This window comes from Felis catus, chromosome B4 (genome assembly GCF_018350175.1).
Source record: "Felis catus isolate Fca126 chromosome B4, F.catus_Fca126_mat1.0, whole genome shotgun sequence".
NCBI lineage: Eukaryota > Metazoa > Chordata > Mammalia > Carnivora > Felidae > Felis > Felis catus.
Window position 1 is genome coordinate 11,729,031 of NC_058374.1, and position 21,760 is coordinate 11,750,790.

Sequence of the window (21,760 nt, forward strand, 5' to 3'; positions counted from 1 at the left end):
AGTAAGTTAAATGACTAAGAGAAGCACAAAAGTGTAGGGTCCAGGGCAGTACTTCTCAACTGTGCACCTGTACAAAATGATAATACTGAGAAAGCACTCCAGCCTGCATGAGATTGCTCAAGGCCAGAGAGAACTAGCCCTAGGCCTCGGGCCCATTCCGGGGCTAAGGAACCCATAACCCATATACAGGACACAGTGGCTGGTAGCATTTAGGGCTTGACCATAGCTCTCCATGAGGACACTGTTTTCAGATACTATGTGTTTATTTTCCAGTGAACATGTGGAAGTATTCTCTTTTTTTTTTTCCTGTTTATTTTGAGGGAGAGCGTGCACATGAGTGGAGGGAGAGGACAGAGAGCAAGAATCCCAAGCAGGCTCCGTGCTGTCAGCGCAGAGCCCAGCATAGGGCTCGATCTCACAGACTGTGAGATCATGACCTGAGCCAAAACCAAGAGTCGGATACTTAACTGACTGAGCCACCCAGGCACCCCCATGTGGAAGTATTCTTAAAATCTTGGTGTTTCTTTCACTTCAGAATCTTATTTTCTGGGATACGTGGGTGGCTCAGTCGGTTAAGTGTCTGACTCTTGATTTTGGCTCAGGTCACAGTTGTGAGAAGGAACCCCAAGTCAGGCTCCTTGCTGGGAGTGGAGTCTGCTTAAGATTCTCTCTCTCTCTCTTCCTCTGCCCCCTCTCTGCTTGTTCGCACACGTGTACATACACGGTCACACTCAAAAAAAGTTTTATTTTCTTCCTTACCTCGTACAGAAGGGAACATGAAATTGTTATACTAGGATCTTTGTCACTTTGACGAATAGACTTAAAAAGATAATTTTTCACAGACTTTCCCCTTTTTTTCTTTGTACAGGATTCTCCAGCTTTCCGTTGCACAAACAGTGAAGTGACAGTTCAACCAAGTCCCTATCTGAGTTACCGACTTCCCAAGGACTTTGTAGACCTGTCTACTGGGGAGGATGCTCACAAACTCATAGATTTTCTTAAACTGGTAAAGTATATATATACTTAGTACACATACGTGTACACCTTTGTTTTCAAATTTTCAAATTGACTTTGTAATATTTCATTTTAGTTATATATAGTACCTAGGTTTTATTTGGTGATTATGAATTAATTGGGCAGAATTACTGAGGTCATCTTATAAAGAAATATATGAAGTAAGCTGAAAGAATAATTTGCTTAGAATGATAGGAAATGTGTTTTATGTTTATGCTTTTTGAATAATTTTCACAGTACTTCTGACTTCTTTTTTAAAATTTTTTTAGTGTTTATTTATTTTGAAAGAGAGATAGAACACAAGCAAGGAGGGGCAGAGAGAGAGGGAAACAAAATCCAAAGCAGGCTCAGGGCTCTGAGCTATCAGCACAGAGCCCAATGCAGAGCTTGAACTCAACGAACCATGAGATCATGACCTGAGCCAAAGTCTCATGTTTAACTGACTGAGCCACCCAGGCGCCCCATAATACTTCTGATTTTGAAGGAAGTCTGTATACTGTTATTGGGCTAAGAGAAGATCCAGCTCTCTGCTATGGTTATTTGGCAGGGGCGGGGGTGGGGAGGAATATGTGTATTTGTACTTGTGTGCTTCTGTGTGGGAATGTTTGCGCATGTGGAAGAAAGTCAAGTATTCAAATAGCTGAGGGTAATGTGCCCAGGAGCCAAAGTGATAAACTGGTCCGATGAATTAGTTAAGGCATATTTTTCCGTCATGATTTTCAATCATATCTTTGACCAGGGCCTCTAGAAAATTATATTTGCTGACAGAAAAAGTGATCTTGGCTGAACATATATCCCCAGTAGAATGTGCTGTTTTAATGTATCTTGGTTTCCCTTGACAGAAAAGAAATCAGCAAGAGGATGACTGATTAGAGTGCCAGAGTTAAGTCCGAGGTAAAGAGGAGACCACCTTGGTGTCAAAAGGCTGCTCTGAGCTCGCAACTTCTGTTCCCCCTCTTGGGTCAGGGTGGGAGACAGTGTGAAATCAATAGCTTTTTATATCCATGTATATTAAGCTGGAAGAAAATGGAGGGACTTTGCTACCTGTAAAAATAAATAATAAATAGATCTTAAACATAGGAAAGCATACTGTTCTGATGATAAAATACCTTCTGTGAAATACCTCACTCTTTTGGCTCAGTCTGTTTAGATTTACCGATGTTTCTTGTGCTGTTTTTATACCTATTGGGTAGATGGGCGAATTTATATTTGTTATACAGAAATGGGTTCTTGTTTAATCATTACTTTTTCACAGAAAAAAGTTGATCCTTCTATTACTGTAGAAAATATTTTTCCTACTTTGAGAGAATTTTCATATACGTTTTCTACTGGTTTATCTTTGGTTTGTGTGTCGGTAAAATAATACAGACTTCTCAAGCTATCACATAACCTTGAAAATGTCAGTATATTACAACTAGTCTAACATGTATTAGTAAAATGATCACAGAGTTAGAATTTGGCCTTTTTAAAAAATACCGGAATTTTGGGGAGGTAAGTTCACTTAGGCCACCATTTTAGTAATTATTCTTCAGTGCCCTAATTGATGGTGAGGATATCATCAGTACTAATTTACTTAGTACATTACTATATGCTGAGACACTTTGCCATGTGATCTTTGTGTATTGTTTTACATTGTGGAACAGTTTGAAGGAAATCATTCCTAGGGTATATATGTAGTGTGTATGAAGGAATATTTTACTAGTTGGAGGTATGTTTTTCAACTTAGGAGAGCACATATGAGTGTTCCCATAGGAAGGTAGGGAAATGGAGCAGAGTTTCCCCTTTCTGTTTGGTTAAGGCAGATTATACATAATGAAGAAAGGTATTTCTTTTTTGGTTATCTCAAATTGTAGCTTTTTGTGTGGTTTCTCAGTTACAATCACTTGGATATTAGTATTTTAAATACAAAATACAGAGATCAACTTGTGATCTTTGTACTCAGTATATCATATGCCATTTCTGAGGCCAGTTGTCTGGAATTGAGGTGCTTTAAAATATTTTTGGTTTTTAAATAAACTGCTCATGAGGGACTTAACTGTTAACTCATAATGGAGGGATTTATAATCATGAGTTGATTTAAACTTAGCTCTGGAAGCGGGCTTCGTCAAGGTGGTACTTCACCAGCCCAAAAGAAAAAAAAATAGTTGATATATTTCAGTATCAATTGAAAAAATTGGACTATAAGTAATAAAAAGACTGAAGCAAAATTTGGCACATATGTTATAAAAAGCACAATTCTTGGTGCAAAACTCACTAAATTTTTGCATTAATTTTCCTGAGGCATTATTGAGTTCAACTCTCACTTCACTTTTAAAAATGTGACTTTTCTACATTGTCCCCTTTGTGTATTTAATTTTGGCTGATTATCCTGATGTGAATAGTAAATACAGGATAACATGCAGGAAATATTCTCCTCGGTTGAAATATCATTTTTGCATCCTAAAGATTAGTTTTGAGTATCTTTTTATTTTATTGGCATTATCTGTCCTTTTTTTCAGGTACCTCAGGTTTGTGCTTGAATTTAGAAAGTGAATTCATTAGCTCGGTTCTAAAATCCTACCTTCTGAATAGAAGACGTTGCATCTGTTTAGTCAGATTGGGACAAACATGTTTACTTTGTGCTACAGAACGGCAGCATGTAGGATGGGCCTCCAGTATAGCGCATGTTGCCAAAAAGTTGTGTTTTTTTCCGTTTCTTTTTAAATGTTTATCTATTTTGAGAGAGGAAGAGGGAGTATAAGCAGGGGAGGGACAGAGAGAGAGGGAGAGAATTGGAAGCAGACTCATTGATGTCGGCGCAGAGCTCGATGCTCACAAACCATGAGATCATGACTTGAGCAAAAAACAAGAGTCTGGCGCTGAGCCACCCCGGCACCCTCAAAGTTCTGTTTTTAAGCCTCGTGTTGATGTGCATTTTCTGAGTTCTCATAAAGTTTTCCCATCTACTCAGTCATTTCTCTTTCTGATAATTGAGGGCTGTGTCAAAAAAACAAATGTTACATGATTGGGTTTTTTGGCTTGCTTTCTTACCTATAAGTTCGGTGAATAATAACCATAAGTTCATGCGTTTGTTAAATGAGAGCCCATGCAACACCTTTCATATAGTGTGTTGTACTTACTAAGCCCCCCAACACATGGTAGCCGTCATTATCATTATGCTTTGCAGACCTAGTACGCTAAAGGCAAGTTCGTTCTTTCTTTTTTTTTTTTTTTTTTTTGTGGGTTTTTTCTTTGAGAGACAGCACATGCGTGTGTGCCTGTGGGAGAGGGAGAGCGAGAATCCCAAAGCAGGCTCAGCACCATCAGCGCAGAGCCAGATGCGGGGATCCATCTGGCAGCTGTGAGATCATGACCGGAGCCTAAATTAAGAATTGGCGCCCAAGCGTTGGAGCCACCCAGGCCACCCGAGGCAGGTTGTTTTTTAATAGAATCAAGAAAATTTTGAGTGGTGGAGGACTTTAGAGATTGTTCAGCCCAGTTTCTTTTCCTTTTACCCTCCTTTCCTCCTCCCTGCCCTTTTTCCCCCTCTTTCTTCATTTTTTAACACAGCAGGAAACTGCTGCCCAGAGAAGTTAAGACTTGTCCAAAATTGTAGCAGAATCGGGGCCATGAAAGAACTTTTCTAATGCTGTCCTCTAAGGGTTTTTAGCCTAGTATTTTCAATAGATAAGTTTCATCCAGAACAAATTATTATTTTAATAATGGAATTTTCAAAAAAAATTTGAGTACACTTAGACACAAGGTTACATTAGTTTCAGGTGCACAACATAGTGATTCCACAGATTTATACATGATGTTGTGTTTACCACAAGTGTATGTAGCCAGGAATTTTTTTTTTTCCCCAATAAAAGTAAGTACAAATTCACCTCACATTTGTGTGGAAGAATTTGATGAAAAGAGTGCGGAAATTAAATGAAATCAGCGTCTTTAAAAGATGAATTCAGTTTCGTGTTTATATTAACCAGGCTGATCTTGAGAGGTGACAGTGACTTTTAGACATTTTAAAGGCAGAATTTCTCTGTGATTGTTCCTTGGTTCCCACGTGGCGCTGGCTCCTACAACACAGCGTCGGGTAAGGGACGCCGGGAAGTGACGGCGGGCTGGCCGCGCACACGCAGCGCGGGGGTCCTGCGAACGCGCGGACAGGCGTGCGAAGGACACGCGGCCGCACAGAGGCGGCGGGCAGCCCGCGGGTCTGGCCCGCATGACCTCGAGAGCACGCAGTCACACGCGGCTCTTTTCAGTCAAGGGAAACCAGACCACAGCCACCCTCGCAAGTGCACACAGGCTGCGTGATAAGCCCGTCAGGTAAGAGTGCTGCCGCAGCGACTGGTCCCTCGTCCCTCGGGCCGATCCTCCCCGGGCAGGACCGTGTCAGGTGTCGTGTGCCTCACGGACCCCGCCAGGTGGCCCAGCAGCCGCGGAGGCGGGCACCGTGTGTGGCGAGTAAAGGGCTGTGGACAGAGACGTCCGCTCTGGTGAGAAGGAAGCCCCGGGGTGGCGCTAAGCAAGGGCGACCTGGGGCTGAGGAGAGCCCAGCCCAGTCTTGAGGTGGGAGTGGGGTGGGGGCAGGGCAGGGACGCCGCAGGCAGGGAGGGGGACCACGCGCAGGCGCACGCGCCCGCCGAGACGGGAGAGGCCGCGGGGACCTGCCCAGGGCCAGGGACCTGCCCAGCGTCTGAGGTGTGAGGATTTCACGCTCACGGCCCCCGCGGGGTGGGAAGCCGGGGCGGGGTTCTAAGCGAGGAAGAGAGATGGTCTAGTTTAGGTGTTTGCAGTGCTTTTCTGGTTTCTGTGTGGAAAGCGGATCAGTCGGGAGAAGGGTGCCTCATGGTGATAATGTGGCTCCGTCGACGGGCCGATGGGGGCGTGGCCGAGGGGGGTGTGGGCGGCAGGGGGGGGGCAGGAAGGGTGGGAATCGGGAAACGGGGGCGGCCTCGAGGGGAACCCAGAGGGCCAGTGGTTGCACGGCCAAGGGGGAGCCTGGGCGGCAGGGAGGGAGTGGGAAGGGAGGGAGGAACCCGGCCGACGCCCAGGTTCTGGGTTTGAGCCGTCAGGCGCGACATAATGTGATTTGTCTAACGGGAAAGACGAAAAGACGAGGGAAATCGAAATGCTGGTGTTGGACACGAACTCGAGATTCCAGTGACTGACCCAAACAAGGATGTGGAGGCACAGCGGATTCCACCGTTGGAGCTTGTGTGCAAGGAGCCGTGGGGGGTCGGGAAGGCACGCAGGGCGCCCGCGACGGCCGTCCAGCGATGGCTCTGTGTTCAGCTGGGTGGGACACGGCTAGCGGGTTGAATATACCAGAACAGTCGTGTTTATGCATTAGGAGTAGTAATAAGACTCACTGTGGGCAGTGTGAATATAGAATGGTTCCTCTTACTGACTTTGACGTGTCAAGTACAACTCTCTCTCTTCACACAATAAAGTTGATAATATATGGCAGTATAATTATGTTGAGATTCTCTGAGCATTATTAATTTTATGAAAGCCTCAGTGGGAACCACATATGACTTACATTGTATTTGCCGCATCACTGATTTTCTTTCTTTTTTTTTTTTTATAAAACTTTTCCCCCTACTTTATTTTTTCCTTTTCTTTTTTTTTTTAATTTTATTTTTTTTAAATTTATATCCAAATTACCATATAGTGCAACAATGATTTCAGGAGTAGATTCCTTAGTGCTCCTTACCCATTTAGCCCTTCCCCCCCCCACAACCCCTCCAGTAACCCTCAGTTTGTTCTCCATGTTTATGAGTCTCTTCTGTTTTGTCCCCCTCCCTGTTTTTATATTATTTTTGTTTCCCTTCCCTTATGCTCATCTGTTTTGTCTCTTAAAGTCCTCATATGAGTGAAGTCATATGATACTTGTATTTCTCTACTTTCACTTAGCATAATACCCTCCAGTTCCACCCACGTAGTTGCAAATGGCAAGATTTCATTCTTTTTGATTGCCGAGTAATACTCCATTGTATGTATGTACCACATCTTCTTTATCCATTCATCCATCGATGGACATTTGGGCTCTTTCCTTACTCTGGCTATTGTCGATAGTGCTGCTATAAACATGGGGGTGCATGTACCCCTTCAAAACAGCACACCCGTATCCCTTGGATAAATACTTAGTAGTGTGATTGCTGGGTCATAGGGTAGTTCTATTTTTAATTTTTTGAGGAAACTCCTTACTGTTTTCCAGAGTGGCTGTACCAGCTTGCATTCCCATGCATCACTGATTTTCTTGACTCTTTGAGACTCGTGTTTAATATGTCGAGTTCTTAGGTGGATTATCTCCCCATGTATTATTCATGGACTTTTAGTCAAGTAAAGACTTAAATGGATTTCTCCTGCGAATTACAAGTGGCCTGCCTTCGATTCTTGAAAAAACGTCTATAAAATGTCAGCACTGACTTTGGAACCAGGCAAGCAGCTGAGGAGTCAACTACCCATTCATAGTTGTATATACAAGCAATCATTGGGAAATTGAGTGTAAATAACCTTACAACCTTCTAAATGAGCTACCGCGATGCTTCATAATTTGAGGAGGAATGGGTTTCTCTGAGAATCTGGTGGAAGCTATGGGCTTGCCTGAGGTGGTCTTAGACCCCAGATTAAGAATCCCTGGTTTGAAGCCACGTGGGATCAGACTGGAAGCCAAGGCTTCTGTAGTTGTAAGAATGGGACCATTTCATAATGTGTAGTGTACCTGCACTTTTAACTTAAGAGTTTCTAACTTTACTAGTTTCTAACAATGGTGTTTATGTAATTAATTCATTTATAGTGCATCCCCTTCAGATTGTCAGTTCTCATAAAGTAAACTGTGTGTTAGAATTCAACCAGAGAATGGCCCCTGGGTGGCTCAGTCGGTTGAGCGTCCAACTTCGGCTCAGGTCATGATCTCACAGTTCGTGGGTTTGAGCCCCACGTCGGGCTCTATGCTGATGGCTCGGAACCTGGAGCCTGCTTCAGATTCTGTGTCTCCCTCTCTCTCTGCTCCTCCCCTGCTCATGCTCTGTCTCTCTGTCTCTCAAAAATAAACATTAAAAAAATTAAAAAAAAAAATTCAACCAGTGAAAAAGAACCAGTATGAAATACATATGTACATGCATTCATATGCATATGTAAAATCTCCTTACTGCAATTGTGTTTATATGTACACACATTATATACACACATATATAAATATATACATATGTGTGTGTGTAAATACAATAAAAGATTTTATTACAAGGGATTGATTTATGCAGTTGAGGTGCGCTGGCCATGCAAGTCTGAAATCTGTAGGCCAGGCTGGAACTCTGAGCATGAGTGGAAGCTCTTGTCCACAGGTAGATTTTCATTTCCTCCTCTCAGGAAAGCCTCAGCCCTGCTTTTAACACCCTCCAACTGGTTAAGTCAGGCCCACCATGATATTCTTCCTTATTTAAAATTAACAGATAGGGGTGCCTGGGTGGCTCAGTCGGTTGGGCATCCGACTTCGGCTCAGGTCATGATCTCGTGGTCCGTGAGTTCGAGCCCCACGTCGGGCCCTGTGCTGACAGCTCAGAGCCTGGAGCCTGTTTCAGATTCTGTGTCTCCCTCTCTGTCTGCCCCTCCTCCATTCATGCTCTGTCTCTCTCTGTCTCAAAAATGAATAAACATTGAAAAAAATTTAAAAAAAATTAACAGATAGGGATTTTAGTTAGTTCTGCAAAAATCGCTTCACAGCAGAACCTAGGTTAATGTTTGAGTAACGCTGGAGAGTCATCGCAGACTGGATAAGAAGGTTGCATTGTACTTTAGAAGCTAATTCTGATGATGGCTTATAATAGATGTATTTCAAGAGTATACTGTGTGACTTAAGTAATAATTCTGATTGTGTTTAAAAGAATGACTGGGGCACCTGGGTGGCTCAGTCAGTTAAATGTCCAACTTTGGCTCAGGTCATGATCTCATGGTCTGTGGGTTTGAGCCCCACATTGGGCTCTGTGCTGACAGCTCAAAGCCTGGAGCCTCCCTTTGGATTCTGTCTCTCCCTCTCCCTCTGCCTCTCCCCCACCCACACTCTGTCTCTCTCAAAAATAAACATTAAATAAATAAGTATATAAATAAAGGAGCAACTGATTATTCACTGGGATAGGTGTTATACTTAGAAGCAGGTGGTTTAGAGAAGATTATATACTTATTTTGTGATGCCACCACCACTCCAAAAGCCTTTCCTTAAATTTTTTGGGGAAGTTCCATCAGATCCATTTATAAGCCACAGAAGAAAATCTACCTTACTGTTTCGTTCAATACCTTGTTTTTTTTGACCAAAAATGTTACACGGTTCCATATCACTTTTCTTTCTTATTCATCAGAAATGGTTCAGAATTTTTCCAAAATTCACATGTCATCCTCAAGAAGCCTTAATCCATTTTATGCGCCACTAGGACATTAACCTTCCTGAAACACAATTCCAGTCATTCTAACACTTACAGCCTCTCGGCTTCCCATTGCTTGCAAGTTAAAGTACAGGCTTCGGTGGGCATCCAAAGCCCTGTGCAGTGTTGCCTCAATCTGTCTTTATGGGCTAATTTCATCCTCACCAGCACATACTGTTCTCCAGCCAACCTAGATTACTTGATATAGCTGAGGATGTCCTTATCTTTCTCATCTGCTCCCTCTGCTGTGCCTCCCCCCCTTACCCCCACTCACCTCCTGCCCAGTCTTCTGGTTATTAAAAGCCAGCCTTCACAGACTGGCTCAAGTGGTATGTTCCTCATGAAATTATCCAGAGGGTTTCTTCTGTGCTGGAATTTACAAGGCACTCTGATATTACTGTTCCTCTTACATTTAGAACCTGATGCAGTATTTGTAGGATGTAGCTCTCATGATCTTTCTACTTATTATAAACTTAGGGCAAGAATGGAATCCTTGCTTTGTTGTCTCCCAGTGGTCTGGTACTCTGTCTTGGCCAAATGGAATGTGACTTAACATCATTGAAGGTGATCTGACTTAGATGCAATTCAAAATGAGTTCCCTAAACACTTTCCACAACAAGAGCATCACCCAAGCTAAGGCATCACTCTCAAGGTCGACAGTTTGAATAATGCAACACTCAATTATGTATGTTCATCTTTTTTATTCACCTTATAGAATCACTGCTCCAAAAAGTTACTAGAGTTCTTGTCTTCCCTTAAGTGAACCAGATCATCAAAACCTATTGCTGATATCTCAAGCCATAGTATTCATGATAGAGCATGTGCTGGCCCTTAAACTGTGAATAAACTCTGAGTATTTCTGCCTATTCTAAAAAAAATTCTGTAGAATTTTAGTATATTCTATGCTTGCTTGCTCTTCATCTTTCAGACATTTGTACCCCTTTCTAGTCCCCATCCCCAGCACTAACAAGCACTGTCTCAGTATGAGGCAGGCACAGACAGAACTGTAGCCACTGCCTGGGTGGGGGGGCTATACCTTCCATATGTTTAAAAGTCATTCAGAACGATAACCTCTTAGAAGGTAGTTCTGTTTTTGTTTTGTTTGTTTTACATTGAAGTGAAAAATCATGATTGTGGGTTGTTGAATGTCACCACAGCCCTAGGAACCAGACTGCCTGGTTTAGAATTGGCTTTGTTACCTACCTGCTGACAGCGCGGTCCAGGGCAAAGTACTGAATCTCTCTGGCCCTCTGGTTCCCAGTCTGCAAAACAGAGATGGCAATAGCACCTACCTCTCAGAGTTGTTTCTAGACGTCATTGTAGGACAGTTCTTGGCATCGTAGCCCATGTTCAGTATACACAAGCTCTTACTTGCTATATTACATCACTGTCGTGTGATTTCAGTGACCTGTTAACTTCTATATTATAATAATCCAATAATATTTTCTGCTTTCTGCCTTTCTTTGTTTGTGGGAAGGGTTCTAATGAGAGATCCCGCTGTGTTTATTTTCTCCATCCTACCTGCATACCCAGCCTTTGCCCTTCCACAGCATTGCCTTCAGTGGAACCAACATTCACACAGCTTCCCAAGACTCTGGTTTCCTGAGTGTCAATGTGTGCATTTCTGGAGCCACTCCACTTGGCCTTGGACAAGGAAGAAGCAGCATGCGGGGTAAACGTTTAGTTGAGAATAGAACAGATATATCAGAAATGCTTCAGATATAATTATATTAATGCAACAGAGTAGTGACTGAAACAAATACACCCATTCAGGAGACACAAGAAATGACCAACCTGGAAATAAAAAATTCTAGGATAAAGGAATGCCAAGTGCTTTGTGGACATTACCTAATTTTTAAGTCTATAGCTGTATGAATTAAGCAATAATTTCTCCCATTTTACAGAAGATGAATCTGTAGGTTTTGGTCTAGATAACAAGCAGTATGTTAGACATACGATTCAAACCCACATATGCTTTAGACTAAAGCCTCCGTGATTCACTCTATGTTCTACTTCAAAACTCACAGAAGAATAACCTGGAGTCTGTGCGGGTTTATCCAGACTGTCTTTAATCTGTGGCCCTTTTAATTTTCCTCTACAAGTAGAGTATATAGAGCGTTCTTAGAAAATCCTGACGGAGGCCATTGATAGAAATGTCTCCTACTCTCACGAGCTAGACACCAAGTACAGAACAAATTTGGAAGCATACAGAAAGAAACTTGAATCTCCTCTGTACTTCTGGGACAGACTGCTTTCATTGTTCTGTTTCGAGAGTTAATGATTCTCTCAGCATACCAATCACTGCCCACTTAAATCAGGTTGGTTCACTGTACTTCCACAGTGAAATTCCAAGAGGCCCACCGTTCCTCCCGGAGGCCGGGGCGACAGCCCTTCCGGAGAGCATGTGCTCTGTCCTCTGGACCTGACGAGCTCCCTCAGCTTTGTCTTGGTTCTGTAATTCAGTGTCAGTACTCATGGCTCCATTTGTATATTTTTATTGTGTGCCCTCAGTTAAGCTTTTGGCTTAATGCCATCCCTTCTCCTAAAACAGTAGTAAAGCTACACATTACACGACTGGGTGTTGTACCCGTGTGTTCTTGTTCTAAATAAATTGTGATTGAATGCATAGTTCACCTTTCATTACATTTGGAAGAAAACGGTGGCACACCTACAAATCTGAAAGCTTATGTGTTGATACTGGGCACTTTCTTCTTGCTCTTCAGCACTTTAGAGTGTAAGCATGATGCACCTGTGTGGCTGCTGGGAATAAGCATCAGGGCCGGTGAAATATTTTAGAATTTTCACTTGTTTCTAGGTCTTAGGTTACTATATATTTTTTCCCTGCTGATTTCCCTTTTATTCTGATTCCCCTGGACTGGTAGGAGGTGATAGTCCCTGACCTCGAGGAGGTTTACAGTCCAGTGGTGAAATAGGGACACACACACAGAATGTCCAAGAAAAGATAGGTAGATACACATATGTGTTAACAGCCAAAGAGCAGTAATTGAAGATGTGCTTTGATTTATAGTTGGTTTTATAAGGTGTGGAAAGTGAAGTTTTATAAATTAAAGGTTGGTTTAATATAATTTATTGAGTTTATGAGAACAGGACTCTGTAGTTAAAAAAAAATAAGTCCTCCTGGGGCACCTGAGTGGCTCAGTCAGTTAAGTGTCCGACTTTGGCTCAGGTCATGATCTCACGGTTGGTGAGTTTGAGCCCCACGTCGGGCTCTGGGCTGACAGCTCAGAGCCTGGAACCCGCTTCAGATTCTGTGTCTCCCTGCATCTGCCCCTCCGCTGCTTGCACTCTGTCTCTCGCATTGTCTCAAAAATAAACAAACATTAAACAAAAAATTAAAAAAAAAAAGTCCTCCCAATATGTCTCATTATGCAAATACCTATTCATCAAATGATCAGTCCTAAATGTGGTTTGTTGCATATCTGTTTTCTTTAATGCCACACTCTCCATATGCATACTATGATGGCATTTGAGAAGGGAGATAGGGCTTGTTGAAAGAATTGTACTTTCTGTGTCAGACTTCCCTGACTAGGATATAAATGATTATTGGTTGTGATTGGAGAATCAGGGCACAAGAGGATACTGTGTGGGTGCCTAAACTCTGATATACAGTGGTCTTCATGGAAGATTTGTGTGCAAAGCATTGAAAGGCTTTGGCACACTACCTTCCTGCCTGCATTTATTTGCAGTTCACAGGGTGTCTGACTGCTAAGAAGTTCAGCCAACCATTTCTCTGAGCAGGTAGAGGCTCGTCTTTCTTTTGATGGGATAGATTTCTTAAGAAGTAAGCCCATCCTTAATCTCATTGAGTTCTTTCCAGTCACATCATTGCAAAACATTGGGCTAACAGACATGGTTCGTTATTTACCTTCCTCCCCAGCTCCCAGCCCCAGATGAGAAGGGAGGGGGAAGGGAGCAGTGGGGCAAGAAAGAGCACGGAGGTTGTATATGTACATGTCTATGGACACATGAACTCACAACTGTTAAAGTTGATTTGCTTCGGTGTGCTAGGTAGGTCGTGAGTTGGGAATAAGGACATGCGCTGGGAACATGAAGGAAGAATCATCAAAAGATAGGATACTACAGCTTGACAGATGACTGGGAACAACCTAATCTCTGTGGAAACTTTTCAGTGGGTCACAAAGTAGAATAAACAGCAGTGGAGCCAGGGCAGAATACTGGAGGGTTTTTCTCCAAACCATCATGCCAGACTCACAACATTCACTCAATAAATTATAGGTCTTTTTCTTCTTTCTTCCTCTTTCTGTTCCCCCACATTTGTTCCCCTTTTTTCCTCCCAAGAAGTCATCTTGTACAGCCACAGTTTACAAGCATGGCCCATTGTTGGGGTCTGAGGAACTGGACAGGACTATACCCAGCATTATACATTGATTTTTGAGGAAGGAACTGACAGCTTGCTCTTTAATGGCTACAAATTGCTTTGTTAGATGAAAAGTGTTGTTGCATCGATGCCAAGTAACATTATTGCTTTTAGGGGTGTTTGTTGTCAGGGTGGCCAAGGGCATTTATCTCTAGGCCCACTGGAAGCCCACACTTCCCCAGCCAGAATTCATATCTGTTTCTGTCACGTACAAGAGACGCAGAGCACATGCATTGGAGACGCTGAGAGCATCGTTGCTCTTAGTTTTTAAAATAAAGTGGTCACCCCAAAAAAGAGGACATTAGGTAGGGACATGGGAAAGAAGGGATGGAAAGGCATATTCTCAAATACTCTTCAGTGGCGTCTGAACTGCCAGGGGATTTAGGGTTGGAGAAATAAATGGAGTGGGAAGAGACACAACATTTTTAAACAGATGACTTAAAATCCAGTCCAGAGCAAAAGGATCATGAGGACCTCTTCCAATCAGTTAGTAGGTATGAGAAATGAAAGGGTGCAAGGCTGTCACCGTCACCATCTGTTGTTTGAAATGGAAATGAGAGTTCCTGGGGTGAGCACCTTTAGAAAACAAGAGATAGGGGTACCTGGCTGGCTCAGTTGGTAGAGCATTTGGCTCTCGACCTCAGGGTTATGAGTTCAAGCTCCACATTAGAACTTTCCTTAAAAAAAAAAAGAGAGAGATAAAGATCCCAGGATTTTGAACGCAAAATAAAGCTGTGGTGGCACAATTTGAATAATGGGAAGAAATGTGGTCAATCAGTAAAGAAGCTTCGGTTGCAAGCGACAGAAACTAGTACTGATTAACCATAGGAAGGAGGATGTACTGGAAGGATTTGAGGTACTTCAGAGACTTCACAGCAAAGCTGAATAAACAGGGACCCAAGCAGTCTCAGAGATCTAGTGGGGAGTGTCACCAGGACTCAGCCACCAAAGAGATTGTGGCTTCTGTCCTGCTGTTAGTCTGCTCTAGACCCAGAATCCCAGGACAGAGAGTCTGACGGGCCAAGCTTATTAGGTCAAGGGGAAATGAATGCTATTGATTGGAACAGTGTGGACAATAGCTCCCCAGAAACTGAAAGGACGAGGGAGATGGAAGGCACTGCGGTCTTGGGAAGCTCTCGGGGAAGAGAAGGCACAAGGCCCAACGTTTAAGCAGTGGTTGGAACCCCAAGTCAGGGTGGGACAGAGCCCTTTGATTGATAGGCCCAGCAAGACTGCATGCTCTGGGGGAAGGGAAGTTCCTCAAGACAAAATAGGAACCGGCAAAGGGACGGGGTTGCAGGGTGACAAAACAGCAGAGGCCCACTCATTCCACGTGTGCGGGCGATGGGGAAGAGAAAGGGCGCTGCATGGAGGCATCTCTTGAGATTCTTACCAATCCTTGTTGGAGGTGGGGGGGCAGCACTCCGGGGCCTCGGCTGCATCAAAGCCTCTCTTCTTCCCTATTCTCTGCTCATTTCTCTTCTCTGTCGTGTGCTGTTTCTTACTTGATGTCTGCTTCCATGTTCCGATTTTTTTTTTTTTTTTTTTTTTTTTTTTTTGGGACAGAGAGAGACAGAGCATGAACGGGGGAGGGGCAGAGAGAGAGGGAGACACAGAATCGGAAACAGGCTCCAGGCTCCGAGCCATCAGCCCAGAGCCCGACGCGGGGCTCGAACTCACGGACCGCGAGATCGTGACCTGGCTGAAGTCAGACGCTTAACCGACTGCGCCACCCAGGTGCCCCCATGTTCCGATTTTACCACAGCGTGTGGAGCAGTTGTTACATACGAGACGTCATGCTAAGCGTGAATAAATAAGACATGACCCCTGACTTAAAATCTCATAGAGGGAAGCATACATTTTAGCCAAATTTATGCTTATTAGTCCACACCAACAATTTCTTTTATGCGTCTATTTTTTTGTTAATAGCATATGCCCAGAACATCAGCCTCGAAACCTTGGGGACATTTACAACTCCAGCGTTGTCTTAATCTCTCGTATTTATAATCACTTGTCAATTTACCCACTTAGCCAGTCCTACCAATGCGTCCTTCCTGACCTCACAGCCCTGTGTGCGTTTCTGGGTTGGTGCCACCACGTGCAAAGCCCTCCTTCTCTTACACCCATTTTTCTGGAATAACCAACTGGCTGAGTTGGCTAACTTGGTGTCTGCCTTCCTCCCACCTTTCTGGTCTGTACACAGGTTCCGTAAGCGCTTACCTCCAGGAACTTCTCTCTGACCCACCCATGCAAACTTATTTTCCACTATTCCCAGCACACTCACACCCTTCCAGGCAGGTGGGTCTTCTCCTTGTCCTTTGGATATCCCAGGTTACTGCTTTCCTGCCCCTGCTCATCTCCTCCTCCTCACCTACACCACCCTCCTTTATTCATCCACCTGTTCAAATCATCAGTTCACAGCCCAGCCATGCATTCTAATCCCCTGGAGAGGGTTGTTTCTGCTTGTTTTGCTTTGTTTTTGTTTTTTATTTTATTTATTTTTAAAAATTCATTTTAATGTTTCTTTCTGAGAGAGAGAGAGAGACAGAACATGAGCAGGGGAGGGGCAGAGAGAGAGAGAGGGAGACACAGAATCCAAAACAGGCTCCAGGCTCTGAGCTGTCAGCACAGAGCCTGATGCAGGGCTCGAACTCATAAACCATAAAATCATGACCTGAGCTGAAGTCAGATGCTAAATCAACTGAGCCACCCAGGCACCCTTTTGTTTTTGGTTTTTAATACCAATGCATAGGACCCAGCTAGATCGGCCAGATACTTCTAAGGTACTGCTAGACTTTAGAATGACTAGTTGAAATGCAGGCCCACTGCCCAGTGTCCACAAACCAGTCCTGCTCCTGAAGCCCTCCTAACACTGCAGCCACTGTGCCTTTGTTCCCAGTCTTTCTCTGAACTTGTAGAAAACTACAGTCCACTTTGTCCAAAGCAGTAGCTACATCCCTACTTTACTGATTATATTTTTTTCCTGGTTGTCTCTGGTGTTTGTTTATATCATAAGCCCATTGAGGGAAGGAATAAAAGGCTTAGGCAGTTAGTAAGCTCTTCCAGATAGTGAAATATCAAATAGATGGAGGTCAATCCAAGAATGTTTCAGATGACCGTGAGTGGGCAATGAAGTGTAATGGGCTGAATTCTGTCCCTGCCAAATTCATATATTGACTCCCTAACCCCAGGTATGTCCGAATAGGATTGAGTTTGGCGATCAGGCTTTTTAAAGAGGTCATTAAGTTAAAATGAGGTGGTTAGGGTGGGCCCTGATGTACTCTAACTGGCATTCTTAGAAGAAGAAGAAATGTGGACATACATAGACACACACACACACACACACACACAGAGGAAGGACCAACTGAGGACACAGGGAGAAGAAGATAATCTACAAACCAGAGGGGCCTCAGAAGAAACCAAACCTTCTGATCTGGGACTTCCAGCTTCAGAACTGGAAGAAGATGACTTTCTAGTGTGTAAGCCCCCAGTCTGTGCTATTTTGTTACGGCAGCCCTAGCAGACACATGGATGAAATAAGGGGGCGGGGAAATTAGTGTGTTTGGGGAAGATATTCTAAATTATACTTATAAGCTCTGAGCTGTCAGACACCACCCATTAACAGACACCACTGCGGGCTGCCCTCCGAGGCCACAGCCCGATGCAGTCATCACTAAATGTAGGAACATCTTCACAAAGGGTATTAGAAACACACCCAGCAGAGAAATGTCTGCACCTGGGAGGCTGTGTGTGCAGTTCAGGTGAGGTCTTTCCTCAAGTAAGAGACTCAAAACAGCAGGAGTTTTATCTGTGTCGCTGGCTTTGAAGAGGCATGCCACCATGCAGCCACCTGGAAGCGAATCCTTCTTCAGTCAATGCCTGGATTTCAGCTTCGTGAGGCCTTGAGCAGAGAGAGGCCAGATAAGTCCATGCTTCTGACCTCCAGAAACTGTGACATGAAATAACTGTGTGTTGTTTTAAACCATTAATTTGTGGATATTTTTTACACAGCAATAGAAAACCGGGGCTTCTGGGTGGCTCAGTCAGTTAAGGGTCCGACTTTGGCTCAGAGCATGATCTCACGGTTCGTGAGTTGGAGGCCCGCGTTGGGCTCTGTGCTGACAGCTCAGAGCCTGGAGCCTGCTTCGGATTCTGTGCCTCCCTCTCTGTCTGCCCCTTCCCCACTCACACTCTGTCTCTCAGAAATAAATAAACATTAAAAGAAAAAAGAAAGCTGATACAGAACTTACTTACTAAATCCTGGAAGGTTTGAAAGCTCAAAGTTGTTTAGTTTTTAAACAACTAAAATTTAACATGGCTTTGTATGCCAGAGAATAAATTTATGGAACCAGTTATCCAAAGAACCCGTGGAGTCAAAACAACAAATAGGTCTTAGAAGGATTTCCAGGAGATCATGGATGACCTTTTTAAAAAATGAGAGCTTATTCTCTACCTGCTTCCAAAAATGATTGAGGTGATTTTTATAGGGCTTGTTTAATGATAATTAAAGAGACAAATAGAAAATAATAAACCATGGAGGATGAGGAATGGACAGCATGAAAAATCTTGGCCAAGTATTGTAATAACTTTAGCTTTGAACTTCTTAGAAGTCAAGATACTTTTGGAGGCACCTGCGTGGCTCAGTCAGTTAAGTGTCTGACTTTGGCTCAGATCATGATCTACCAGTTAGTGGGTTCAAGCCCCATGTCAGGCTCTGTGCTGACAGCCTGGAGCCTGCTTCAGATTCTGTCTCTCTCTTGCTCTCTCTCTGCCCCTCCCCCATTCATGCTCTCTTTCTCTCAAATATAAATAAACATTAAAAAATTAAAAAGAAGTCAAGATATTTTTAAAGAGGTAAAATGATAAACTACAGCAGGGTTTCTCAGACCTAGGTGTACATCGGAATCCCTTGGAGAAGTTTTTAAAAACCATCAATGCCTGAGTCCTGTGCACAAAGATTCTGACTTAATTGGTACAGCATGAAGACTGAGTCCCAAGAGCCATTCGAGCTGCCCCAGGTGATTCTAATATGCAGCCTTGGTGATGAACCACCAAAATGTTATTTTTATTATCAAACATCCTGATTTGTTAGGAGAGATACATTATCTTTTGGGATTTTATTTTGTGAAACTTGTATAATGGAGAATGTCTTTTTTTTTTTTTTAACGTTTATTTATTTTTGAGACAGAGAGAGACAGAGCATTAACGGGGAGGGTCAGAGAGAGGGAGACACAGAATACGAAACAGGCTCCAGGCTCTGAGCTGTCAGCACAGAGCCCGACGCGGGGCTCGAACTCACGGACCTCGAGATCATGACCTGAGCCGAAGTCGGCCGCTTAACCGACTGAGCCACCCAGGCGGCCCAATGGAGAATGTCTTTATACCTTTATGCTTAAGTAGTTTTGCAGAAAACGCAAAGACATTTATATGGTCCTTTCTTTTAAAAAGTTTTTATTTGAGTATAGTTGATAGACAAGATTACATTAGTTCAAGTATACAAAATGGTGATTCAACATCTCTATATACGATGCTGTGCTCACCACAAGTGTAGCTACCCTCCTCCGCCATCACCATACAATGCTAACACGGTACCACTATGTTCTCTAAGCTGTGCTTTTGATCCTGGTCACTGGAGGCCTGTATCGCCCACTCCCCTTCATCCATTTTGCCCATCCCCCACTGTCCCCTTGTCTCTGGCAACCATCAGTTTGTTCTCTGTATTTATGAGTCTGGTTCTGCTTTTTGTTTGTTTATTCGTTTGTTTTTTAGATTCCACAAAGGAGGAAATGATACGGTACTTATCTTTTTCTGACTTATTTCACTTAGCATAATACCCTCTAGGTCCATCCATATCGCAGATGGCAGGATCTCATCCCTTTTTGTGGCTGAGTAATATTCCATTATGTATATATAACAAAATAAAAGATATGTATGTCACATCTTTATCCATTCATTTATTGATGAATACTTAGGTTGCTTCTATATCTTGGCTATTGTGAATAATGCTACAATAAACAGAGGGGTGCATATACCTTTTTGAATTAGTGCTTTTTATTTTCTTTGGGTAAATACCCAGTAATGGAATTATTAGATCATGTGGTAGTCCTATTTTTAATTTTTCGAGGAACCTCCATACTGTTTTCCACAGTGGCTGCACCATTTTACATTCCCACCAACAGTGCACGGGTTCCTTTTTCTCCACATCCTTGCCAACACTTGTTATTTCTTGTCTTTCTGATTGTAGCCATTCTGACAGGTGTAAGGTAATATCTCATTGCATTTGCATTTGATTTGCTTTTCCCTGATGATGAGTGACGTTGAGCATTTTTTCATGTGTCTCTTGGCCATCTGTATGTCTTCTTTGGAAAAATGTCTATTCACATCCTCTGTCTGTGCCTCTCTCTCTCTTTCTCTTTTGCAATTTTATACCTTTATTTGACAATCAGCTGTTAGTTTTCATCCATGAACTATCTGTAGATTTTTGAAAGTGGTGACAGGTACATAGGTAACCAACATATAGACTTGTTTTGTGAATCTTTATCTTCATTACATTTCTGGACAACTGCACACAGATACAGTATGGAATATTCCTTATTCTTTTGGCCCACTTTTGTTGAGCCTGGTGTCAGTGTAAACATCTGGAGTTCACTTCTCCTTCATGGCAAATTTCTGGATCTCTCTCTCTGAGTGCCGGGGGGACATGCTTCTTGAAACCCACTCCCTGGATGTGCTTGTGAAGGCTAATGGTATGCCCTCTGGTCACTACCTCGCTGATGGAAGAAAGGCCCTTCCTTCTTCCTGCCAGCCTTCTGTGTGAGAGCCGTTCTGCTGGGCCCAGGCTGGAAATCAACGCCCATTTTTTAAATCAACCTCTGACTAAACACCAAAGACATCATCAAAATAAAATTTTTGAAGGGATTTCTGTGGGGGATTTAAATGAGTAAGTTTCTGATGATGTAACTTGACAGAGGAATCCAAGTTTAAATTTCCTGGAAATGTGAATGGACACCTCTGTCTTTGTGAATCTGTTTTAAATAACCATCCTGAGAAAGTTCACGGTAAGGACTGGTTAACAAAAAGTTCTAATTGAGGTATCCAGTGAGAATCTGTGATAAAAATGTTCTGTTTAGTTGAATGAAGGGACACGATTAAGCTTTATTTAACAGGTGGCACCTTGATACTAATTTGCAAAAACATGTCAATTTATGTTCTGTTTTACACGGTTTACAATTGAGATTTGTTTTTTTTTTTTTTTCCAAAAGAACACTCTTGATCACTCTGAGTTTTAAAATGTTTTGATAAGGATTCTATAAGAACACAGGCTGAATAGGATTTATTTTGAGATTAGCTTAATCCTTGAATAATTGTTAGGTATGAAATCCAAGGCTGATGATATATCAGGTAGGCTATGGAAAACTATTTAGCAATTTTTGAGCACTTACAATAGTGGTTAACAAACATAATACTGTGTGCCCAGCCTTGTTCTAAACACTTTCTGTCAATTAACTTAATCTTCATAGTAACATGTAAAGTAAATACATTATTATCCCATTTTATGGATAAGAACACTGAGGCACAAAGAGACTAAGTAACTGGCTTGGTTGGGTGGAGGAAGCATGGAGCCCACAGAGAGGTAACTTCCCAAAGGATGCTCACACCCAGTGGCCTTGACCTCAACAGACAGGGAGAAACAACCCTCCACCCCCAGGGGCTTTCCTGCCACCAGACCATCAGGCAATGCTTTATGCACAGTGGGCCGTGAAAAGCAGAGAATGGAGCTGCTGCTGTCTCTTAGAAAATTCTGCTCTTAGAAAAACTTCTGCATTGCTTCCGTTCTTCCCCTTTCCCTTGGAGTTTGTTATTCAAGATGGCCCCATGATAATGGACATTCTCTTTGGGAGATGGAGAGATGGGAGAGAAGAGAATAGAGTCCTTTTACATC

At 43.0% G+C, this 21,760-nt stretch overlaps 2 protein-coding genes across 6 annotated transcripts in view; both read left to right on the forward strand.

The window, feature by feature from the left end:
* The window catches only part of CDC123 (cell division cycle 123), a 60,892-nt gene extending 58,799 nt beyond the window's left edge, over nucleotides 1–2,093 (forward strand). For all 5 annotated transcript variants that reach the window (XM_003988105.6, XM_019833934.2, XM_006933243.5 and 2 more), the window contains 2 exons: nucleotides 869–1,006; nucleotides 1,857–2,093. In XM_003988105.6, coding sequence (XP_003988154.1) covers nucleotides 869–1,006; nucleotides 1,857–1,883 — 165 coding nt within the window. In that variant the 3' untranslated portion in view covers nucleotides 1,884–2,093. The remainder of the gene's footprint in view (nucleotides 1–868; nucleotides 1,007–1,856) is intronic.
* Nucleotides 2,094–4,252: 2,159 nt separating this feature from the next.
* CAMK1D (calcium/calmodulin dependent protein kinase ID) overlaps nucleotides 4,253–21,760 on the forward strand; it is a 509,211-nt gene continuing 491,703 nt past the window's right edge. Inside the window, exon 1 of the mRNA XM_045060866.1 lies at nucleotides 4,253–5,322. Within this exon, the coding sequence (XP_044916801.1) occupies nucleotides 5,219–5,322 (104 nt within the window). The 5' untranslated portion in view covers nucleotides 4,253–5,218. The remainder of the gene's footprint in view (nucleotides 5,323–21,760) is intronic.